At 43.3% G+C, this 24903-nt stretch overlaps 1 protein-coding gene across 2 annotated transcripts in view; it reads right to left on the bottom strand.

Moving 5' to 3' along the window:
* LOC141145371 (neural-cadherin-like) overlaps positions 1-24903 on the bottom strand; it is a 159294-nt gene that overhangs the window by 122995 nt on the left and 11396 nt on the right. For both annotated transcript variants that reach the window (XM_073631991.1, XM_073631992.1), the window contains exon 2: positions 192-386. In XM_073631991.1, the coding sequence (XP_073488092.1) occupies positions 192-386 (195 nt within the window). The remainder of the gene's footprint in view (positions 1-191; positions 387-24903) is intronic.

The raw sequence follows: 24903 nt of genomic DNA, 5'->3' as shown, positions 1-24903 counted from the left end.
ACAAAGTTCTAACCCTTCCCTAATCATCACAAAAACTAAAAAAAGAAAAAAGATTTGTCTGGAATTAAGATTTAATATCTTATAGAGAACAATCCAGTCCATGTATTATAATATATTATATTATATTATATTATATTATATTATATTATATTATATTATATTATATTATATTATATTGAGACATTACTTACCTTCCATAAGGTAATATGATATCCCACCACCTGAGCTCTCATCATTGTAGTAATGGGCTAAAAGCTGGTACACAAAAGTGCCCTTTGGTGCTTCAGGATCTACACAAGCCAGGTAAGGGAAGGGGTACATCGTCCACTCCAAACTCTCCTCTCTGGGCACAATAATGGTTACGTGGCATAAATACCAGTCACTGTCTGCAAATACAAGAACCAGAAGTTACGGGTTTTTGTCACTGCCAAAGCTAGAAAGAACAATTATATAAAAAAAAAAAAACAACCACAAGGGAGAGCGCTTTTTAAAAAAAAAAGTGTTGAGCCTTCCATTTTATGGCCCAACTACGGAGGTGCATGCAACACTTCTATTTTACAGCATGAGATTGAAAATAAAAAAAATAAAAAAAATATGGCACCTCTAAATCTAGGATTGTCTATTAAAACTAAAATGTAATTAACTAAGTTGGGGGCAGTTGTGAACTTGAGGCATTTCACCAAAAACTGAACACATTACATAAATATAAATATATATTTTTTAAGTAAAGGATATCAACACGATCTTAGAAAAGCCATGTCAGCTAGGGTTCTGTGGAATCATAGGGTTCTTCCAGAAGTTACCAGGTATTCCTTGAGCTGTGGCTGTTTAATCCAAAATTTGATGGTGCCTGCATATTTATGGGGCCAACATCACTTGGCATAGCCAGCTGCATGACACCAATGGACTTTTAGCTGTCTGTAGGATGGCATTCTTTTCACCACTGTAACTGGGACATTCTTCCCACTACCCGCTAATATAAGTGGCATTTTTCCCTCTGACCCCCCACAATGAATTGGTTTTAGCAGGGTGTAGACCTCAATGCACAGGTGGCACTCAGCAGCCACCTTGCAGAGATGCAGAGTGCAGGAAGGATGAATGCACATTCCTCCTGGACCCCTACAATGTCAGCGTCCAATTGGACCCTGCCACTCAGGTGACCCATGCAACCTTCTTTAGTGATTCTTACTACAGTTGGCGCACATTCTGTGTGTGGTTAGGTTAGGGACAGGAACCCCTTTGATAAGGAGAGTGTGCATAGTGTAGAGAGAGGTTCCAGAGGAGGAAGGACAGAATAGGGACTGTCATCAAAGTTTCTACAGGGCAATCTTTCCATGTCTAGTTCTTGCTGCATATTCCTATCAGCCGGGTGCTGCCTGTTTCTGTGCATCACTCTGCAAGTACTGTATAACCTGTCTAAGCCATTGCATAGACTCGGTTACTGTGTGTTGAAACATTTTTGCCAATACAATTCCTGCAATTTCAACCGCTGTATGTGTCGTGTTTTCCCTCTGGGGTGCCTACCACCTTGGCCCCTACAGCCTACAAGGGGTTCCTCAAGACCTGAACATTATTTCAAGGGTTCCTCTGGTTTTAAAAGGTTAACAAAGGCTAGAGGGTAAGGAATCAATTTCAAGTTTATGTACCTTTTAAAAAATGACAATGCAGTATGTTTAAATATATTTCTTAAAAGTTTTCCAGGACTTTCGTTTCCAATAGGAGTTCCCAGTGGGACCTGTGTTTAAGGGTCAAGACACCACAGCTGGCTTTCAGTTCAAAGAAGAAGTTGCTCTTCTACTTGGTACTCTTCTCACCCGATCATGTGGAATAAGCCTAGCTCCCCTTACGTGAAAGGTTGTTGTGCTTTTGATTTTGACTTTTCAGCAATCAGCCTCAGGAAACATTGCTACTGACCAGATTACAATACAGGAAGAGCAAATATGTAAACCTGGCCATACACTAGTAGAATTTCATTTCAAATATTTAATATTAATAAAATTTGTTCAATTTTCCAGTGATTATTGAGTATAAATTGATGTTAAGTCTCGTACACACTACTAGTTTTTATTTCGTTCAACCCAGAGGGTTGAACGGAAAAAAGATCACAGCTCAGGTCGGAGCCACTGTACTAACATTCCGATGTTAGTACAGCGATCTCCCCCGTTGTGCTATTGTATGACAGGGGGACAGCCCCCTGCCAGAACATTCTGGTCAGTGCTCTCAGCCATTGGCTGACCCTTGGAAAGATGGTAAGGTAAGGACATGCTAGAAGAATGGTAAGGTTTTACTTGATCCTTGAGGCATTTTGTGGAGTTAAGCTGGTCATATACTAGTAGATTTTTGAATGAACATTTGTACAAATTCTCTCAGCCATTGGCTGAGAGTACTGATCGGGTGCCAGTTGGCAGGCCGTTTTCGGTCATGACCCTTGGACAGATGGTAAGGTAAGGATATGCTAGAAGAATGGTAAGGTGTTCTTGGCCCTTGAGGCATTTTGTGGAGGAGATGAGACTGTAGGAGGAGGACGTGGAAAGGAGGTGATGGGGAGATGAGAATGGGGGAGAGAGGACATGGGATGCAGGAGATGGGACTGGAGGAAGAAAAGGACATGGGATGCAGGAGATGGGACTAGAGGGGGAAGAGGACATGGGATGCAGGAGACAGGACTGGAGGAGGAAGAGAACATGGAATGGGGGATATAGGATCATATAGGTGAGTGGGCATGCCCTGGGGAATGTTGATGGTCAGGCCCAGTGGGGCCCAAGCCTAAAGCTGTGTAAGGGGCCTCAAAATTTCTGATGGCTGCCCTGCATAAGACTAGTTACAATTTCTCGACCAGCAGCCAATTTAATGATTAGAAATCTACTAGTTCCCATTAGATTCAACAAATATTTTCCATCCTTATCCTTCACATTTTTTTGCTGGTGTGGTGGAAACCATTCATCGAATCATCCACTTCAAAGCAGACCTTTCCCCCCTTTTACTAAAATTCACATCAGCAAAACATTTTTTTCACCATTTTCTCTGGTCTCCACCTTCCTGAGGAAGCATACCATAACATGTCAACTCTCAAATTCTCTGTGTCGTCCTATTCAGTTAATTGTTATAGATTTAATGGGCAGTATTAGCAATGCTTCTCTTGAAACTTAATTTGTTTTTATTTGAATACTGTATATACTCGAGTATTAGCTGAGTTTTTCAGCCCATTTTTTAGGCTGAACCGCCCGCCCCCCCCCCCCCCCCCTCAGCTTATACTCGAGTGAGGTTCTCGAGTGAGGCTGCAGCCATACCTTTGTTTACTAAAACAGCGGGTGTCTCCCGCTGTGTTATGCAGTCTGTTCGGCGGCTGTCAATTGTGACAAAGCCCCACCTCCTCCTAGTCCGTGATAGAGGAACACTGATACAATGCTGGGAAACTGTATCAGTGTTCCGCCTATCACGGACGAGGAGGAGGCGGGGCTTTGTTACAATGGACGGCCGCTGAACAGATGCATAACACAGCGGGAGACATTAGGTGCAAATTACAAAGTACAAATTAGGTGCCTCGGCTTATATTCGGGTCGGCTTATACTCGAGTATATACAGTATATATTGTGGATAGGATATACTACAATAGGGGGTTATGTTCATACTTGTTTGATGCACATTGTTTATAATCTTTTTGTATGTATTGTTTTTAAATATTATCAATCAGCCTTTTGCTGTGTTTTTATGAATTAACGTCTGTAGTTTCTTGAAGGAGTAAAAGTTCCTCTATTTTTTTTTTTCTGGCTGCCGACCTAGACAGTAATTTTTCTGGATGTTTTGGGCTGCATTCACACCTGAGCATTTCGTTTTCAGGTAGAAAGTCGCATGTTTTTCCCCCGATTTTTGGCGCAATTTTGCACAGGTCAAAAGGTCACCAATGTAAAAAGCAGAAAAACGCCTGTAATCTGCCCAAAAAGAAGCTCGTGTACTTTTTTGAGCTTCAGGCATTTTGCTTCAGGCTACAAAACGCTCAGATGTGAACAGGGAGCATTTAAATTAATTTGATTTTTGCTTGTTGGGCGTTTTTCGGACGTTTTTTCGGGCGTTTTACGAGCTGAAAATGCTCATGTGTGAATGCAGCCTAAAACAACATTGGCAGCACTGACATCTAAACATCTGGCACATCTGTATGCCTATTACTGTCATAAATACCATAGAGCTGCCATTTCTACAACCATAACAAGAAAATTACCAGGACATGCAACCAGACATCATGCTTTATCCCACTAGCTGGAAAATCCCTTCCGGATCCTTTGATCAAGCTTGCTGAACAAAATGACCAACACAAACCCACTTCCTGGATAAAACGTATCCACGATGAGTTCACCTGGACCACACAAGTGAGACCATCGCTATTGTGCCTGGATTAGCAGTGCCTGGTCATGTATGAAGGCACATTGCTCTAATTTTAATTCTATGAGGCAGAAAACACTTATGATGCAGGGGCATGGGATATTTCACTAGAACAGCAATCACTTACGTGGAAAAGGGATGTGTTGAAACATTCTTGTGATAATTTACTTGTTCGGCTTACTGTTTGCCATTACATTGTAACAGAATTCAACAAATATTTATTAATACAAATAGTTATACCTTATAAGAACTGTTGGTGAAAGGTATATACCCTATACCCAGTCTTTCTGAACCTTTTTACCCCAGTGGAACCCCTAAAATAATTTTCAGGTCTCGGGGAAACCTTACTAAAACCAATTGATTGAATGTCAATGGGGAAAATGTGCCTTACATTGGTGATTAGTAGGAAGAATGTAATCCATACAGTGGTGATCATACACCCAACCTTACTGACAGCTAAAAAGATCATTTAGGTCAGGATGCTGGTTTTTCCATCAGATGGGAGGTCAATCAGATGCAGTTCAGGGTACCCTAGCATCCTCAGGAGGAACCCTAGTGTTCAATGGAACCCTGGTTGAGAATGATTATGATAGCACTAGCCAATATGGCATGAATATATGTGAGCTGACAGGAAACTCTGAAATTGAAATCAATCTACCATATCCTACCTTCTTCATGAACAGAGCTCATTTATAAGGCCTCATACACATGGACGTTTTAACAGCGGATTTTTTGAGCTTTTTTTGCTGCTTAAGAACGCCACTCCATGTTATTCAATGGGCTCATACACACCATGGCGTTTTTGAGCTGTAACAGGCATGGTCGTTTTTAAGCTCCAAAAAAAACCAAGGACCAGCGCGTTCTGAGGCTCCAGCGCTAGAGCTGTTTTGACGCCGAAAAAAAGCTGTTTTGACGTCCGTGTGTATGAGGCCTAAAAATCTGAAAGAAGGAAAATATTTAAAGCTGTTTTTTTTTTAGAAATGGTGAGTGGCTGCTCAGGCCCCAAGTGTTACATTGCGGGAGGAAGGGAGCTGAAGTTGAGTGGGGCAGGGGGTGTAATTAAGAGAACCTGTCACTTTATGGCTCATGCACACTGCAGCTCAAAAAAACAGCTGCTTTTGAGCTTTTATTTTTGCCCATAAAAGCTTGAAGAAGCTTGTTTTTATTGAGCTCTTTCAAGCTCTTTCGAGCTCTTTGGAGCTTTTTTTTTTTTTTGGAGATAGTATTTTCTTAACCACTGTATAAACAAAACAAAAAGCTGGAACAAACGGTTTTGCGCGTTTTTGAGCTGTTTTAAGCTCTTTGGGGCACTAGCTCCTCTCAAAAACATGAGTTTGGTGAGGTTTTTTTCTGCCCGTAGAAGCATATGCCTGAAAAAGCCCTAGTGTGCATGGACACATTGACTAACATGGAGGGTATTTTCTAGGTAGAAAAAATAAGCGCTCAAAAGCCTGTAGGAGTCGCTTCTTTAAACTGCAGTGTGCATGAGCCCCTATTTACTGTGAATTGTGACAGCTTTTTTTAAATAAATAATAATTACTGATTATGTATTATTATTATTAATATTTTTAAATGTTGTAAGGTCAGTCCGCCTGAAATGTGATTTTTTTATTTTGGGCAGAGATAAGCATTCAATAGCTTATTCTTTTACATACTCTGCTCCTGGGTTCCAAGCTCCACTCTCTTGTGAGGGCAAAGACCCAAGATCTTTTGTTGCATCTCAGTGTTGCTGATTTCCAGCTGCCTCTTTGCAGCCACTTCCTATCTACATGCATTCACTGTAGAATTAATGCACATCATTGCTCTAGCACGGCTCCTGAATGGTGACAATGGCCCCCCATGCCTGGGAAATGAGTGATGAAATAGATGCTAGTAATTGTTATGGTGGGCGCAAGTGACAACCCAGGAGCTGCCCCCCTATCACAGAAAGTGCCTAAACAAGGACCTTCATGGCAGAATCACCAGGTATTATTGTCAAGAAAGCTGAAGATTTAATAACATAGAAAATGTTTTAAAAATTACATTATAACTTGTTAAATATATATAATTATAGGAGATTTTAGTGATTGGGGTAATGTATGGCAAAGGACATATTGCACAATATCTCTGTGGTATGTGTTTCTAGAATAAACATTTTAATTTGATTTATTTAAATGTTTATGATTCTCAAGCATCAGTGACATATGGAGACTCCTAGAAGAGAAGGGACCAACAAAGGCAACCGGACAAGGAAAATCTTGTTTAATCTTATAAAGCTTCAGCAGTCAACAAGTGATGAGGTTCGAAGAGCCCTTTCCCCCTCTCCCATTCATTTAGAAATAGGCTCTTCTTTTCAGCGCAGTGAAGGACCCGTCCATGGATTAGTCAGATGCAGGAGTTTAATATGGGACATTTTCGAGAACTGTTTAATCCCTTAAGCATGGTTGAGTTTCTGTTCAGAGTGGCCACCAAAGCCTCTCCATATTTCACTTGGTGGATTTTCCTGGCAATGGACCTTATTGAAGCCATAATTAAAAGTAAGCCTTAGTCAGTGAATGTGAACAAAGTCACGTCTAGATGTTTATTCATGTTCATAAGTCCACAAAGGATTTTTTCAGAGCCTCTATTGCTTCCAGGTTGGGGGGATTTGACATTCCTGACATCATTTCAAACCACTTCACTTCATCATTGAAACGATTTCCCTCCCGTGGTGTAGTGTACCAACTTGCAGACTTTAATGTGATGTGGAATTATCTGTTCATAAATTAGAGCTTATTTATGGGTGTTTTTCCAAAAAACACAATGCACTGTGGTCAGTGCCAACATGCAGGGATGATGCTAGACCATGGCACCCTGGGCATGTGGCCCCAGGTCTTCTACTGAGTGCCTTGGGTCTCCTTTGAGATATGGAAATGATACAGTCTATGCATCATACAGTCTACTTCTCAATATTTATTTTGTGATGTGGAATCACAGTTTTTAGACAAAATCATTTTTATTCAGTTAAAAAGTTTATATTATTATTATAACACAAGATTTATATAGCACCAACAGTTTGCGCAATGCTTTACAATGTGATATTAGTCTTGGATTTGTTCCAAAGTGGTCTTCATGGTATTCTACTAATTTAATGTGTGTGCCCAGATGCCCCTGGTCTATTAGGAACCTAGAAATACCCCTGCAAAAGAGGTAACAAATATAAAAATGTAATAATTTCTAGAGGTATAGCAACCAAGCTGGTTTGTAATTTCTGATTTGCAATCTACTTAGATCTTATTGCAGGTTCAGAGAAAAACACCAAATAAAAGCAGGACTTTTGGCTATAAAATTAAATTGAGCAGAGGTGGTTCTGATAACTATAAAATAGGGATCAGTAATTCTGTAAGGTGATTCCGACTCAGTGTATATAGTGATCAGTACTCCTATACTGCTAGATATGCTTGTTTTACGTATCAGAAGCGGGTGCATACAACCATATTTGACCCAGACTAATATCACGTAGATACACCATTCCTCTTTTATCCTCCTGAAGAATTGAACCTTAGTGAATTGAGAATGAACCATCTTTCTATCCAGCACTCTTTGGCATATTCAAATGCCATGTTTCTTTTTGAAAATATTGCATACATATGTAATATATACTGTATATGGGAGTGGGCAGATATGGAGGATATGTTTAGCGATGTCACAAATCAGATACAATGTAATCAGCCTTTGTATATACAGATTTTTATATTTAAATTACAGTCAGGTGCATAAATATTGGGACATCGACACAATTCTAATCTTTTTGGCTCTATACACCACCACAATGGATTTGAAATGAAACAAACAAGGTGTGCTTTAACTGCAGACTTTCAGCTTTAATTTGAGGGTATTTACATCCAAATCAGGTGAACGGTGTAGGAATTACAACAGTTTGTATATGTGCCTCCCACTTTTTAAGGGACCAAAAGTAATGGGACAATTGGCTGCTCAGCTGTTCCATGGCCAGGTGTGTGTTATTCCCTCATTATCCCATTTACAAGGAGCAGATAAAAGGTCCAGAGTTCATTTCAAGTGTGCTATTTGCATTTGGAATCTGTTGCTGTCAACTCTCAATATGAGATCCAAAGAGCTGTCACTATCAGTGAAGCAAGCCATCATTAGGCTGAAAAAACAAAACAAACCCATCAAAGAGATAGCAAAAACATTAGGTGTGGCCAAATCCACTGTTTGGAACATCCTTAAAAAGAAAGAATGCACCGGTGAGCTCAGCAACACCAAAAGACCTGGAATACCACGGAAAACAACTGTGGTGGATGACCGAAGAATTCTTTCCCTGGTGAAGAAAACACCCTTCACAACAGTTGGCCATATCAAGAACACTCTCCAGGAGGTAGGTGTATGTGTGTCAAAGTCAACAATCAAGAGAAGACTTCACCAGAGTGAATACAGAGGGTTCACCACAAGATGTAAACCATTGGTGAGCCTCAAAAACAGGAAGACCAGATTAGAGTTTGCCAAACAACATCTAAAAAAGCCTTCACGGTTCTGGAACAACATCCTATGGACAGATGAGACCAAGATCAACTTGTACCAGAGTGATGGGAAGAGAAGAGTATGGAGAAGGAAACGAACTGCTCATGATCCAAAGCATACCACCTCATCAGTGAAGCATAGTGGTGGTAGTGTCATGGCGTGGGCATGTATGGCTGCCAATGGAACTGGTTCTCTTGTATTTATTGATGATGTGACTGCTGACAAAAGCAGCAGGATGAATTCTGAAGTGTTTCGGGCAATATTATCTGCTCATATTCAGCAAAATGCTTCAGAACTCATTGGACGGCGCTTCACAGTGCAGATGGACAATGACCCAAAGCATACTGCGAAAGCAAGCAAAGACTTTAAGGAAAAGAAGTGGAATGTTATGCAACGGCCAAGTCAATCACCTGACCTGAATCCGGTTGAGCATGCATTTCACTTGCTGAAGACAAAACTGAAGGGAAAATTCCCCAAGAACAAGCAGGAACTGAAGACAGTTGCAGTAGGGGCCTGGTAGAGTATTACCAGGGATGAAACCCAGCGTCTGGTGATGTCTATGCGTTCCAGACTCCAGGCTGTAATTGACTGCAAAGGATTTGCAACCAAGTATTAAAAAGTGAAAGTTTGATGGATGATTGTTAATCTGTCCCGTTACTTTTGGTCCCTTAAAAAGTTGGAGGCACATATACAAACTGTTGTAATTCCTACACCGTTCACCTGATTTGGATGTAAGTACCCTCAAATTGAAGCTGAAAGTCTGCAGTTAAAGCACATCTTATTTGTTTCATTTCAAATCCATTGTGGTGGTTTATAGAGCCAAAAAGATTAGAATTGTGTCGATGTCCCAATATTTATGGACCTGACTGTATGTATTGTTAAACAATAGAAAAAAGGTATTCAGCGCTGACATAAGAGACACAGCCAAAAAGAACTGCTAGCTAACACGGCTAATTCAAACAATACCTCAAATAGACATCATAATATAAATAGTGCTGCGCAATTCGTAAATGTCCATAGAATAAAATAAAAGTATTCAATAAAAGTCCAAACAGGGGTATGTGGAGACAGCTTGAATCGCTATAGGGTGCGGTGACACACACAAAGAAAAGGATGACACATCCGGTGACTGTGATCCTTCCACCACAATTATAGATGGCCTCTCACCTCAAGAACTCGACCTGAAACAGGTCACAAAGCGGTATACAAATCACCAGGCACATAATCCCCAGATATCAGCTGCGGTACTCGTCTGCCTCCTCCGCCTGGACCAGCCTAATCAAGCTAGGGTGCGATGTGTGTCACCGCACCCTATAGCGATTCAAGCTGTCTCCACATACACCTGTTGGGGCTTTTATTGAATACTTTTATTTTTATTCTATGGACATTTACGAATTGTGCAGCACTATTTATATTATGATGTATGTATTGTTTAACCACATACAATATTTTCAACTTATGTGTACCTTAATCCATTACTGCTGCCTCTTGGTGGTCTTTTGGGTGGGTGTTAATGCCAAACAGTGGAAGTGGCTGAAGTGATTGCTGTCATTGGCCGTCGCAGCAGTCACATGATTGGGAGCTCATGTCTTTGGCACCTGATCACAAACAGTGCCCAGGAGTTGTCTGTGACAGCTTGGTCAGTGTGCTTGGACACAATTGACTTCACAGGTTTTCAGGAGGCAAACATTCCTGTTCTTCGAGAAGACCTCGCTGTCATGCAGGTATACGTCTAATTTCTAATTATATACATTATATGCTGGAGGAAGTACAGTGGGAGCGGTAATTCCTGGCCACCCCAGTTGTAAGTGCAGCAGGTCTTACTTTGCCACCCCACACTTCTCATTCCCATTCACAAAACATACAGCCTCGCCTCTGTTTTGTGAATAGCCTGGAAGAGATGGGTGTGGTGACACGAGACCTGCTGTGCTTCCATCCAAGGCAGTCAGGAAGTACCACTCCTATTATAATACATCCAGCAAATAATCATAGCTCCCAACTGTCCTTTTCTCCTCATTTATCCCTCATTTTGGTCTGATCTTTTTAGTTGTATATAGTTGCACAATTTATCTTTCAAAAAGCGTTTCTCAGTGCTAAACCTTTCATTCAATTTCTAAATTGCTGCATTTGTAAATGTTAAAAGCCAATATAAAGGAAGAGTAGTGATAAAAAAAAAAAACACTGGTGGGTTTAACTTTTTTGTATAATTCTAATTTAAGAGGGTGTGGCAGGGTGTTTGTCCTATGTCTTTTTCCTGTATATAAAGTAATTTAACACACCCAGTAGTCCAACTTCGGGAGTGTGAGGTACTGGTAAATGTAAGGTGCTGTCAAAAAAAGAAAATAAGTCTTTCCAATATGCCGACAGATCAGGACAGGACCAAAACATATGCAAGTACTCTGTGTCTGTAGACCCATATATGGAACAGGATGCAGCAAACCCCATTCAGGCCAACCTGGCAGGAGTGTAATGCAACTGTGTATATTCATCGTTGGACTCAATAATGTCCTGAAAGCAGATTTCCGAGGGCTCCTCCCACCCCTCCTCAGACAGCCCAGGAATCACAACCTCCCATTTCTGTTTAACCAGTTGGAAGGGGTTGACTTTGGCCGACTGGAGGCAAGAGTAAACAGTCGTAACCAGTTTCTCAATATCTGGATATGACAGCAGCGCCTCCAGTGGTGATTCAGAGCGCTCCTGGGTTAAATTTGCAAACTGTGCCTGAATGGCATGACGCAACACAAGATATTTGAAAAAGAATTTATTAATCACTCCACACCGAGCCTTCAACTCCTCAAAGGAAGCGAATACGTTGTTAACAAAAATGTGGGAGGCATAGGTGACATCGGGTCCTGTCCACCACTGAGAGTCCAGGTGGCCCAGGAGCTCTGAGAAATTGGGATTGTGCCACGGGGGGGGGGGGGGGGGGGGGGGCATTAGGAGACACCCTGCCCGAATTTGTTATCACCTTATAACCCTCATGCCAGGCCAGCCAGCTAACCTCTATCGGAGAGCCGCTAGAGCAGCGTTTGGGCATAGACCTGCGTAGTGCATCTACGAGTGAGGCCCTAGAGCCAAATAGTGCAGTCAGTAGAGCAGTGGAGCAGGACAAGGAGGCATCCAGGAACCAGTCATAGACATAGGTAAGTTGACGCTAGAAAATAATGCCGCAAATTTGGGCAGGTCAATCTACCATCAGATTTAGCAGCTTGTGGAGATGCTCTTGCAATACGTGGGTGTTTTCCCTGCCAGAGGAAGGTGGATAAGATCGAATTTATTTTTAGAAAAAGGTTTTTAAACAAAAAACTGGGTATGCCCGGAATACGTATAAAAATTTGGGTAAGTATATCATTTTAAAAATGTTCACATAGCCAATCAGATTGAGAGGCAAGGAGGTCCAGGTGCATAACCTAGTCTCTATGTGAGTTATAATTGGGGTTATATTAAGGGATTCAAAAGTGGATAGGTCCGCATTAATATAAATCCCTAAATATTTAAAGGTGGGCTGAATGGTCAGTTTGGATTGAGAGAGATAGGTATAATCGAGGTTGGGGCCAATAGGAAACGCCACAGATTTCTCCCAGCCAACACGTAGTCCAGAGACATTCCCAAACTCCGCCACAACTCCCAGCAGTGAGACAAAGGACTGTTCTGAGCCATTTAAATATATTAAGGCATCGTCCGCATAGAGGGAGATCTTTTCAGACAGCTCCCCATAACAGATGCCACCCACCGCCGCCGTCTGTCGCACCGCCAGAGCAAGGGGCTGTATTGCCAGTGCAAACAGAAGCAGCGAGATCGAGCAGCCCTGCCTTGTTCCTCTCTGTAAGGGAAAAACATCAGATATATCCTTATTAGTACATACCCTAGCTCAAGGGTTAGTGTAGAGCAGGCAGACCCACTTAATGTATTGGGGGCTAAAGCCCATGCGGTGCATAGTTTCCAAAAGAAAGTACCGGTTAACAGTATCAAAGGCTTTCAGCACATCCATTGATAACACCAGTCCACTTTTTTGGTCAGTGGCTGCCCTGTGAATATGCAAGTAAAGACGCCGAATATTGTCATACGTACTCTTTCCAGGCATAAACCCAGTCTGGTCCTGGTGGACAAGGTGAAGAATAACCTTTTGTAGTCTTGTAACTAAGAGTTTAGCCAGCACTTTAACATCACTATTTAAAAGTGAGATGGGACGGTAGGACCCACATAACAGTTTATCTTTCTCGGGTTTGGGCAACACTACAATCAGGGCTTCATACATGGAGGCGGGAAGCTCGCTGTCCTCTAATGCCTGTCAGAGCAGAGAATGTAGTTTCTGTGCTATGTCTTCTGCATAGTTCTTGTACCATTCAGCAGGTAAACCGTCCAACCCTGGAGTCTTGTTGGGAGGGATAGAATATATGGCCTCTTTATTCAAAGAACCCCACCGACTGAAATTCGGTTGGGGGGGGTCTGAATATAGGCATTCATAGAAGGACTTGAATGTCTGGTTTATGGTCATAGTATTTGATGTAACTGAGCCATCAGGTAGTTGGATTTGTGGTATGGATCCATTTGTGTATTCCATACGAGAAAGATAGGCCAGCATCTTACCACTTTTCCCATTTTTCTTGTGTAACCTAGCCGACAGATAGAGTTGTTGCTTCTGAGTTATGTCCACTGTATGGAGATCCAGTGCCTTATGTTCCCCCACCAAGACACCATGGGAGTGGGGAGTGCAGTATATTGGGCCCTAGCTGTCTCTAAGGAGGACTCCAAGGTCTGAAGGGTAGCTTGAGTAGATTTCCTATGCTTGACAATATTGGAGATATAGGAGCCCCGCACAGTTGCCTTAAAGGTGTCCCATGTGGGGCCTGAGGAGTAGGACCTGGCATTGTCCCTCCAGTAGTGAGACATGTCCTGCGGGATGGATTCCTGAAATTCAGGGGTGGATATCCAGAGGGGACTGAGCTTCCACAGCTGAAAAGAGGGCCTATGTCCTAATAGTAGTTCTACACACAGGGCAGAATGGTCAGATATCGTCTGAGCTAAATAAGAGACTGTCTGAATATAGGGGACTAGATCCGATGTCCCCAGGGCATAGTCCAGCCTGAAAAGAGTACGGTATGTCCGAGATTGGCATGAGTAAACCCTGACTGTAGGATTTTTTTGTCATCATAGGTCGACATTGCAAAATGAAGCACACCACTGACCAAACAGCCCAGATTCATAATGGAGAGGCTTCAATCGGTCCAGACAGGGGTCAAGTACCGAGTTAAAGTCCCCAACAATAAGGGTAGCAAGCATTGGTAAAGTGGAGAAATGGACACTCAATTCTGTGAAGATCGCAACCGTGACAGGGGGGAGCATATACCACCAATAACAGTAATGGCATAGCGTATACTGAGCATAGGAGAAAAATATATTGACCCTTAGGATCCAGAACAATCCGGTCACATGAAAAGCGGAGACCTTTCCGTATTAGAATAGACACTCTCTGGGCATATGGAGATCCAGTGCCTTATGTGCCCCCACCAAGACACCATGGGAGTGGGGAGTGCAGTATATTGGGCCCTAGCTGTCTCTAAGGAGGACTCCAAGGTCTGAAGGGTAGCTTGAGTAGATTTCCTATGCTTGACAATATTGGAGATATAGGAGCCCCGCACAGTTGCCTTAAAGGTGTCCCATGTGGGGCCTGAGGAGTAGGACCTGGCATTGTCCCTCCAGTAGTGAGACATGTCCTGCGGGATGGATTCCTGAAATTCAGGGGTGGATATCCAGAGGGGACTGAGCTTCCACAGCTGAAAAGAGGGCCTATGTCCTAATAGTAGTTCTACACACAGGGCAGAATGGTCAGATATCGTCTGAGCTAAATAAGAGACTGTCTGAATATAGGGGACTAGATCCGATGTCCCCAGGGCATAGTCCAGCCTGAAAAGAGTACGGTATGTCCGAGATTGGCATGAGTAAACCCTGACTGTAGGATTTTTTTGTCATCATAGGTCGACATTGCAAAATGAAGCACACCACTGACCAAACAGCCCAGATTCATAATGGAGAGGCTTCAATCGGTCCAGACAGGGGTCAAGTACCGAGTTAAAGTCCCCAACAATAAGGGTAGCAAGCATTGGTAAAGTGGAGAAATGGACACTCAATTCTGTGAAGATCGCAACCGTGACAGGGGGGAGCATATACGACCAATAACAGTAATGGCATAGCATATACTGAGCATAGGAGAAAAATATATTGACCCTTAGGATCCAGAACAATCCGGTCACATGAAAAGCGGAGACCTTTCCGTATTAGAATAGACACTCTCTGGGCATAATTGGAATAGGTGGTGTGGTACGCATGTATTACCTAATGTTTTTTGAGGGTGAGGATTTTGGATCCCTTTAAGTGTATTTCCTGCAGGCACACTATATGCAGTTTGTGTACCTTAAGGAAATCAAATAGGGAGGCCCTGTTGAATTTGAAACTTACCCCCCGCACATTCCAGGAGATGCATGTGACTTTAGACATGATAAAATAGATAAAATTAAACCAAATAAAGGAAAGGTACGGGCAATCAGCTCCTTGAGCTGTCCATAGGCCCCGCACGGCTGCAAACCCAGAGGGAGGAGGAGGCAAGGTGGAAAACATCACACATACATACATCATACATACCAACTAACATTAGAGCTATATCAAGAATAGACATTTGTAGTAAAAACCACAGCCAAAATTGAATCCAAAAACAAGGAGCGGGCTTAAACCCCAAACAGCAAGTAGATGCAGGGAACATGGCCAATACAGCCAAATTTAATGAAAAAACGTTTGATCAGTCAGTGATCAAAGATTAAACTAACAAGAGCAGCATAGTCTCCCAGTTGGGGATCTTTATCCTCATGACTAGGCATAAAAATTGTAGATACTTGCCCCAGCAGTGATTCCAGAAGCTGGGATGGAAAAGGCAAAACACTACCAGAGGGAGAGCACAGATCAGGTTTTAGGTGCCCGGTCAGACAAACGACCAGGCTGTTGCAGGGATTCCAACCAGGAGAGAGCCTTTACAGGGGTTTGGAAAAAATGCACCTGGCCTTGGTAAACAACTACCAATACTACCGAGTATTGGATGGTCTTCTCCCTCAATTTTTGCTTGACTTGTTGGTACTTGGCCCTTGAGGAACGGACAGCAAGGGAGTAATCAGGAAAGAGGGACACCGTTGCATTGTTGATCTTTAGGCTCCCTTTTCAGGCGAGCAGAGCGCAGAATGAAAGGCAGGAGAAGCTCATTAGCGACCCCTGCCTATGGGAACAGGGGCTGAAACAAATAGGCAGTTATTGTAGTGTAATTTATTGATCAGTTAACTGTTATCAATAAACTTTATTAAAAAATTCTGGAAGCTTCTAAGAAAGGTCAGGTGACTAGAAGTACCAATAAGAAGAAAGAAGAACTATTAACGGTCATCAGACCAACGGCAGCACTTCAAGAAGAAGCATCCCTCCCTCCCTCCTTATGTCGTGGTTCTTGTTATGTGGCTGGTCCCTTCTGCTGTAAGGGGGTATGGTGTAATAACGTTAAAGACGTATATATATATATATGGTTTGAGCTTTAATGGCTGAACTATTTGGTTTGTTTGAATATAGTTCGAGCTTTGATGGCTGAACTATTATTGTTTTGGTATGATTTTTAGTAAGCTAATTGGTATTTTTATTATGCCAATAATAAAGGACCACGGCCATTTTTATCCAAGTCTATAGTCTGTTTGTATTTATTTTAATTTATTATCATTATATTGTACATCAGTTTTCAGCCTCTGATCCCATGGAGTCCCTGTCCCGATAGTTGACAAGACGGATCACCATGGTGAGGGGAGGGTTGCCTGCAGGGAGCAGTCTGCAAGGAACTCTGTGAGCTCTTTCCAGGACAAAGCAGGGAGATAGACAGTCCTTCCCAAATTCCTGGGTAAACCAGCTTTCCAGAAAGGATACCGGATCAGAACCCTCAACCCGCTCTGGCATGCCCACCAAGCGAAGGTTGTTCCTGCGCAGACAGTTTTCCAAATCATCAACCTTGTCCTCCAATGATTTGATTTTGGTGCCACAAGTTTTTATTGCAGGAAGGACAGGGTTGTCCTCCAAATCATTGATGCGGCGCTCCGTGTCCGAGACCTGGTCCCGTATCTTTTGCATGTCCCGGCACATTATAGTTATATTCAGCTTGAGCTCTGCCACCTTACCCATAAGATCAGTGTGATTTACCTTAATGATCTTAAGGACATCCAGCAGGGTAGGCTCTGGTTCTGGATTGTCCTCCGTGCCGTCATCACTAGGAGATGTTTGTGACAGCAGCGCCGGAGGAGCGGAGGCACCAGGAGAGGGTAGCGGAGAGGGATCGGGTTCCTCTCCAAACATTTCCGATGTGGACGGGTGCGGAGCAGTGGAGCGGCGGCCATCTTGGCAGGAGCGTGTGGTAATACTCATCTTGGCCGGGGGCTGTTTCTTCTTACGATTTCTTACGGGTTTAAAGTGGTTGTAAACCCTTTACAACCACTTTTGCCTACAGGTAAGCCTATAATAAGGCTTACCTGTAGGTACCGTGAATTTCTCCTAAACTGTATATTCACTGTATACGCATGTGACAATTTCATCGGCACATGCACACTGAAGAAACAGCTCGTACGTGCCATTTCTTCAGCTGCTGGGCCATTACCGGCGGCTCCCGTGCGCATGCACAGGAGTGATGTCATAGCGGCTCCGGCCAATCACAGCGCTAACCCGGAAGTAACATTCCGTAGACATGTCACCCGTCACAGCGGTGTACAGGGACCACTGCAACAGCTTCATTCTAAGTTATGCGATGCATACTAGCTCATTATGCCTTTGTCTTGCAGGTTGTTTGTTTTTTTTTGTTTTGTTTTTTCCTAGGGTTTACAACCACTTTTAGCGCCGGTTCACATTAGAAGCGGCACGACTTGCAGGTCGCCTCACCGAGGCGACCTGCACACGACTGCTGCGGCGACTTGCAAGACAACTTCTGTATAGAAGTCTATGCAAGTCGCCCCCAAAGTAGTACAGGAACCTTTCTTCTAAGTCGGAGCGACTTGCGTCGCTCCGATTAGAACGGTTCCATTGTACAGAACGGGAGGCGACTTGTCAGGCGGCTAGGTCGCCTGACAAGTCGCCCCCGTGTGAACCGGCTCAAAGGCAGGCCATACATGGGTCGAATTTCGGAAGAATTTTCTTTAAAAAAATCTTATCTAAGAATTTACGTTCGTATTTTGCACCATTAGTGGGCTGCAGCAACAATTTTTTGAAAAATTAACGATTTTCTAATCAATGATGGGAGAATTGTGTGAAAAATGTAATCGAAAAAGAAATGTGCATGTGCAAAAAAAGAAAATTCCCAGAAAGAAAAGAAGATTCCCAGCCACGAAAATTCTTTTCTGTAGCAACATGAGGTGAAATTGAAGGCTTGGCTGGCCGAATTTCGAAATGGCACCATTGGATCACACAACGCACAAATTTTCTGATTTTCAAAAGAAAATGATTTTGACATTTGACCATGTATGGCAAGCCAAAGGCCTGGTTCACACCTATGCATTTTTTTAGTGCGTTTTCAGTTTTGCAGAAACACACTACAGTCCATTTAACATGGTTTCCTATGGATGTAGTTCAGGGCCAAGGACTTTTTTCTGGTTTTTGGTTTCATAGACTTCAATGGAACAAAAATGTGTATTGAAAAAAGCAAAATGCACTTGGAATAAGCAAACTGCAACCTGCATAGGTGTGAATTAGGCCTTAGGGCTCGTTCACCAGTGTTCTGAACTGCGTTAACTAGTTGCCGCCCGCCCACCGTCAAATGACAGTGGGGCGGTGCGGCTGTCGTTCGGGAACGATGCCATATGACGGCCTCCAAGAGCGGCCACTCTTGCACTGTGTTGCTAGGACACGGCGTGACCCCGATCTCTGTAAAGACCAACGTCCGTGGCTCTTTAACCATGTGATCGGCTGTGTCCAATTACAGCCGGTCACATGTGAACACGGAGATGCCGGTAATCGGCGCTCCTCGCCTCACACTGACAGAGTGTGTGGCGAGGAGAGCCGATCAGCGGCATCTCCACGCAGGGAGACATCTACACATGTAATTAGGGTACTGATCATCAGTGCCCTGATTACAATTTAGCGCCAACAGTGTCACCAATCAGTGCCCACCATTGCTCACTAGTGCCAGCAATCAGTGCCCACCAGTGCCAGCAATCAGTGCCCACCACTGCCCACGAGTGCCACCAATCAATGCCCATTAGTGATGCCAGTCAGTGCTGGCTATCAGTGCCGCCTATCAGTGCTGCCCATCAATGCCCATCACTGCTGTCGATCAATGCCCATCAGTGTCGCCCATCAATGCCACCCATCAATGCCCATCAGTACCGCCTATCCGTGCTGCCTATCAGTGCCCACCAGTGCCGCCTATCAATGCCCACCAGTGCCGCCTATCAGTGCCCACCAGTGCCACCTATCAGTGCTCATCAGTGCCACCTATCAGTGCTCATCAGTGCCACCTATCAGTGCCCATAAGTGCAGCATATTAGTGCCTCCTCATCAGTGCCATCTAATCAGTGCCCATAAGTGCCACCTCATCAATACCCACCAGTTCAGCCTATCAGTGCCCATCAGTGCCGCCTCATCAGTGCACATCAGTGAAGGAGAAAAATTACTTAGTTACAAAATTTACTGACAGAAACTTTTCTTTTCAAAATTTTTGGTCTTTTTTTTTTTTCTTGTAAAAAATAAAAAAAAACCAGCAGTGATTAAATCCCACCAAAATAAAGCTCTATTTATGTGAAGAAAATGATACAAAATTTGCTTGGGTACAGTGTAGCATGACTGTGCAATTGTCATTCAAAGTGCGACAGCGCTGAAAGCTGTAAAATTGCCTGGGCAGGAAGGGGGTGTAAGTGCCCTGTAGGCAAGTGGTTAATCAATGCAAGCTCATTGCATGAACACAGCAGATACTATTGCTGTCTAACCCCAAAGTTCAACCCTAAGCATTGTGTTGAGGAGAAATATAGACATAATTAAATGTTGTTTTTTGCAGCACACAAAAGAGTGTTACAACATGTGACAATACGTCACAATCTACTGCACCACATAGAATAGCATAGAGATTTTTAAGAAAAGAAGTAATAAAAAAGCAAGCACTGCAGTGCATTTCACCAACACATTGCAGAGCGTGTTCAGCGCACATCAGCGCACACGCCTCATACACAATAACATGCACTGTACGCTGTGAACAAGCTCTTACTTTTCAACAACAGCCATATCGCTGCTGAGGATAAACAGTTCATGACACGTTTCGCTAAGGCAGCCATTAATAACCTCACAGACACATCTAAAGAAAACAAATACCGGGTTCAGTGTAGCCGATTCCCCTCTTTCCTGTTTATAAACTGAAGAGGTGCAGGTCAGGTGACTAGCCCAACATGAACTTTCTGGGGACGCCATACAGATGTGACCATATTAGTATAATGTACTTGTACTGACAGTCACCTCAGACTCCGCAAATGTAAACAGGAGACTGTGAAATGGCTGAGGGCTAATTACTAAATATTATTTATAGTCCCTGCACCACACAGTCACACTGGATTGAACATTCCTTTGTTATTGCTGGTGTGAGGTGGCTGTATGGAGAGGAGTAGGATATAGTGAACAGATCCTTGGCAGCACAGGGAGGTTTGATGGCAGACGCACATTAACGTAGATGTAAAGTCTAACTGGATGACATTTAGTTTGCTAAAGCATTGTGTATCATTATGTAGCACTAACTCTCGGTGGAGCTGCTGATTTAAGCGGGTCTGTTACCTTCACTCCCCTTCCCTTTCACCGGCACCGGGTCTAGGGTTCCGTTGAGTTTACCTCTGGACGACACAGGCATCAACACTGAAGTACGTTTTCAATGCTTTATTAAACAATTTCTTAGGAAGTAACAGGAAAGAGGCGGAAAGGAAACTGCAGAAGAAACTCAAATATCTTCCGGTAGGGTTCTTTAACGAATGTCCTGGTAGGATTCAGAGTATGTGGAATGCGCTCCCCTCGTGGGACACACTCTTTGCTCGCCTGGATAGGCCTCTCTCACTAGCCTAGCAGCCAGTACGCAGCACGAATAAAAGTCTCTGCCACAGACTTGTTTTGGGAACAAACCTGTATCCTCTGCCACAGGATGTATCGGTTTTCTGCAATGAACTACAGTCACAGTGTCTGAACCTTTAAGCCAACCCGGCAACACTATGCTGTATAGTTACTTTCGGATACGTCCTCCAAACGAGTCACCAGGCCCCTCTCCAGACCAGCACATTGCGTGATCCTTCCATGACGGGTCCTCCCCTGGGATCTTCTCGGTGTTCCAGCCTCGTCACACAGGACCGACAGCTCAGGACCATTCCTCGGCCGCGGTGGTAGGCTCCAGACAAGCCTCTGGACCCACCCCGGCGCCGCTTCGATGTGGGCCTCTGGAACGGAGGACCACGAGGTAGCTCCTTAACGCATACCTGTCGGCCAGGAGGGCCAGCAGGTAGCTGCAAAACGAACCCCAAAATATGGCGTCTGTCCCATAAATACCCTCGCCCAGAATGCAACTCGGAGGACCACCTCCACCGAGTTATCTCCAGGACAGAAGAGCATCCATACGCTTCAACACGTTGCTTTTCCAACACTAACCAGTGATAACAGCGACACTCACCGGTCAGTATGGAAACACACACAACGTCAGCCAAGCTGGAACAGAGGCAAACCTAACCTATCTAACGAACAAGTTACTAAATTTACCTAACGTGCGGTAGATTGCAAATCTACCAGCGCTACAATTATACTATGCATGTTTTCCTTTTCTTTTTCCATCAAATACTATTTTAATCTTTTTTTGTATCGCAGTGATGCTGATCTCCTCCAGCTTTTTTCATCCACTTTGTTTCTATATGCAATTGCTGCACATCATTACTCTGGACTGGTTAACTGATGGTGATAACAGTGGATCATGTCCGCGTAATTTGTGTTGGCAAGGCCCCTTGTAGTCTGGATCGGGGGCTTATGTAACCAGGTGACATGTCAGGGGCACAACTGGGTGATAGTTGTCACCCCATAACTGGAAATGACTGAAAAAGAAACCTTCCTAGTTTTCACTTAGGCTTGGTTTCCACTAGTGCGACTTGTCATGCAACTTGGGACTGCAAAGTCGCACGACAAGTCGTACCCTATTATTTCAAATGAGTACCGTTCATATCTGTGCGACTTCAAGTCGCTGCAATTTCAAAGTAGTCCCTGCACTACTTTGGTCCCACTTTGATGCGACTTGAGGTCCATAGACCTCAAGAATACACAGGCATTGTTTCAAGTTGCATCAAAATCGCAACAAAAAATCCCAGGACAATTATGCGACTTTCAGGTTGCAATAGTGGAAGCCTAGCCTTAAGGCCTCATGCACACTGAACATTTTTACAGCTGCTGTTTTTGGCTTCAGACGTTTTTATTCTGAAGCCAGTAAACTCCCCAGAATGATATCCTGTGTCAATGCAAGGCTGTTATAAGCGTTTTTTGGCAGGGGCGTTTTCTGGCTGGAAAAAAACCCAGAACTAGTGCGTTTTCAGAGGAGTTTTTCAGCTGTAAAAATATTCTAACTCTGATAAAAGCTGAAAAACGTGGCTATTCTGCATTTATCTGTTTTTGAGCTATACGCTTATGTGGGAGTATAGTTTTGCTACAAAAAACTCTACAGCTAACGTTGAAAAATGCCGAAAAACGCTACTACAAAAACACTGCAAAATTCATTCTACAGCTACAGCTAACGCTATTGCTGTTTTAAGTGTAGTTTTTAGTGTGCATGAGGCCTAATGAAAAATGTAGATTCAAAGAAAGTGAAAACAACTTTTGAAAATACATTTAGGGCCTATTTACATACATGCTTATCTCCATGCAGCAGTCATTTGTTCACTCTATTTTTTATTTGCTCTGAGGTGCGTGCAGGGATGGTTGCACAGACCGAGTACAGAGTCCTGAGCTGTGCACCCTTCCCTGCACGCCTGTGAAACTCTTTTACCCTTCTATATCTTTCTTCTAATCTGCCCTTTCCTTTTTTCACATATAATGCAGATACAATTCTCAAACCAAAGCTAGTCTAATGTAGCACCCTCCTAGGTAGGTTGCTAGAAAGGCTAGGTGAATTTAGTTCCTTTGGGCTCCCCTGTAAACAGTGGTGCAGTTGGTGACTGCTTTGGGCTGTTCTGGGCTTCACAGGTTGCCAGTTTGATTGTTTACCCCTGTCTTCTGGAGGATTTCAGAATATAGTGAGCATAGCTCCCAACTGCCCCTTAATTTGAGGGACTCTCTCTCATTTGGAACAAAGTCCCTCTGTCCCTCTTTCCTCCTCATTTGTACCTCATTTTGATCTGATCTATATAGATGTATATAAAATGCACTACTTATCTATCAAAACATGTTTTACAGTATAGTAGTGGTAAAAAAAAAGCACTTGTGGGTTTAACCCAATTCTCCTTTAAGGGGGGCGGGGCAGGGTGTGTGTCCTATGCCTACATACTTTTGCTAATAGGTGTCCCTCGCTTTGATCTCAAAAAGTTGGGAGGTATGTAGTGGGTTGGAAAGAGGCAAATCAGCAACCTGAATATTTATGTTGCTTCAACCAATCCCTGGGGGAGAGTGCCCAGTATGTGGCTGGGGAGTGCATAAATACCGGGGGTCTGGGACAGCCCTGTTCTTATCCAGCCTACAGGGCTTCTGCCCTTCCAGGCAGCCCAGCTAAGTTTCTACATGTGCTCATCGAGGTCCCAGCTATGTTAGAGTTTGGTGGTGTGTTTGCTGAAAAATCCCTGGAGTTCACTGAGGATCTGGTCTGGAAAGTACACCGGAGAAATGTCTGGCTGATATTACTGTACTATTATATGTATGAATGTATATGAAGACTGTTATCCAACCATTCTAGCCACATGTTTTCTAGTTGGCTTTTGTGCTTTGAAATACTTAATAAAAAGCAATGGAAACTAAATGTCTGGCTGATATTAGAACCGTGGTTCTCAACTCCCGTCCTCAGGACCCAATAACAGGCCAGATTTTATGTATTACCTTGGGGAGATGCAGACTAGAATACTGCAATCACTGAGCAGCAAATGATATCACCTGTGATGTATTTCAGTTATCTTACAAACCTGGCCTGTTAGTGGGTCCTGAGGACAGGAGTTGCGAACCACTGTATTAGGAGTCATCCAAGTATCAAGGAACATTGTGAGTACATACCTGAGTGTAGTATCCTGGTGACTGTTGCTGCTGCTATCCCTTGTACATTGATGCTAGTGCTTGCCTGGTCTGGGACATTTCTTATAGTATCTCAGTGCTGTCCATCCTGTTGACCTCTACTAGAGAGACTGTTCTAAGAAGTAGTGGCCAAGTGAATAGTGTCCTTGTATTACTGTTCAGTGTTAATGGAGTATCCAACAGCTCCCTATGCCCTATCCAAGTTTATTCAGAAAAACATTTCAAAAAGGCAACCCCTAGACTATTCATTGAACCAGAAAGAGTGACTTTTGCTTTGTGCCTGGCTGCCGCTACACTAATCTGGCAGAGGAACCTGTGGCAAATCAGAGGTCACTTTTGGGGGTGAGCCTAATCTGTAAAGTAGTGTCAAAATCCAGATTAGCATGTGTTATAGTTTATAGAATTGTAACACCACTGGATATCTTACCCAATGTATCCTTAGGAAATGGTCATGAGTTACCTTGATACTAAAATTGATGTGAGGAACTCATTGATATTGTATTGTTCAATTGAGTATCTGTATATAATTCTCTACATTACCTACTTTGTATTTGTAAGTCCTTCATAAAACATATTGCCGATTTAAAAAAAAAAAAAAAATCCTGGTTAAGTCCTACTCAACTGTAACAGCCTGAAGAGGAGCAACTATCTGCATGTACACAGTATACCAACAAACATGGCCGGCAGTAGTGCGGCCTGATCTGTACCCTCTACAAATCAATGGCTGGCGTCACTGCTGTTCAC

This window comes from Aquarana catesbeiana, linkage group LG05 (genome assembly GCF_042186555.1).
Source record: "Aquarana catesbeiana isolate 2022-GZ linkage group LG05, ASM4218655v1, whole genome shotgun sequence".
In the NCBI taxonomy this organism is placed as follows: domain Eukaryota; kingdom Metazoa; phylum Chordata; class Amphibia; order Anura; family Ranidae; genus Aquarana; species Aquarana catesbeiana.
The sequence above is the reverse complement of the archived record's forward strand: the minus strand, read 5'-3'. Positions and strand labels throughout refer to the sequence as shown.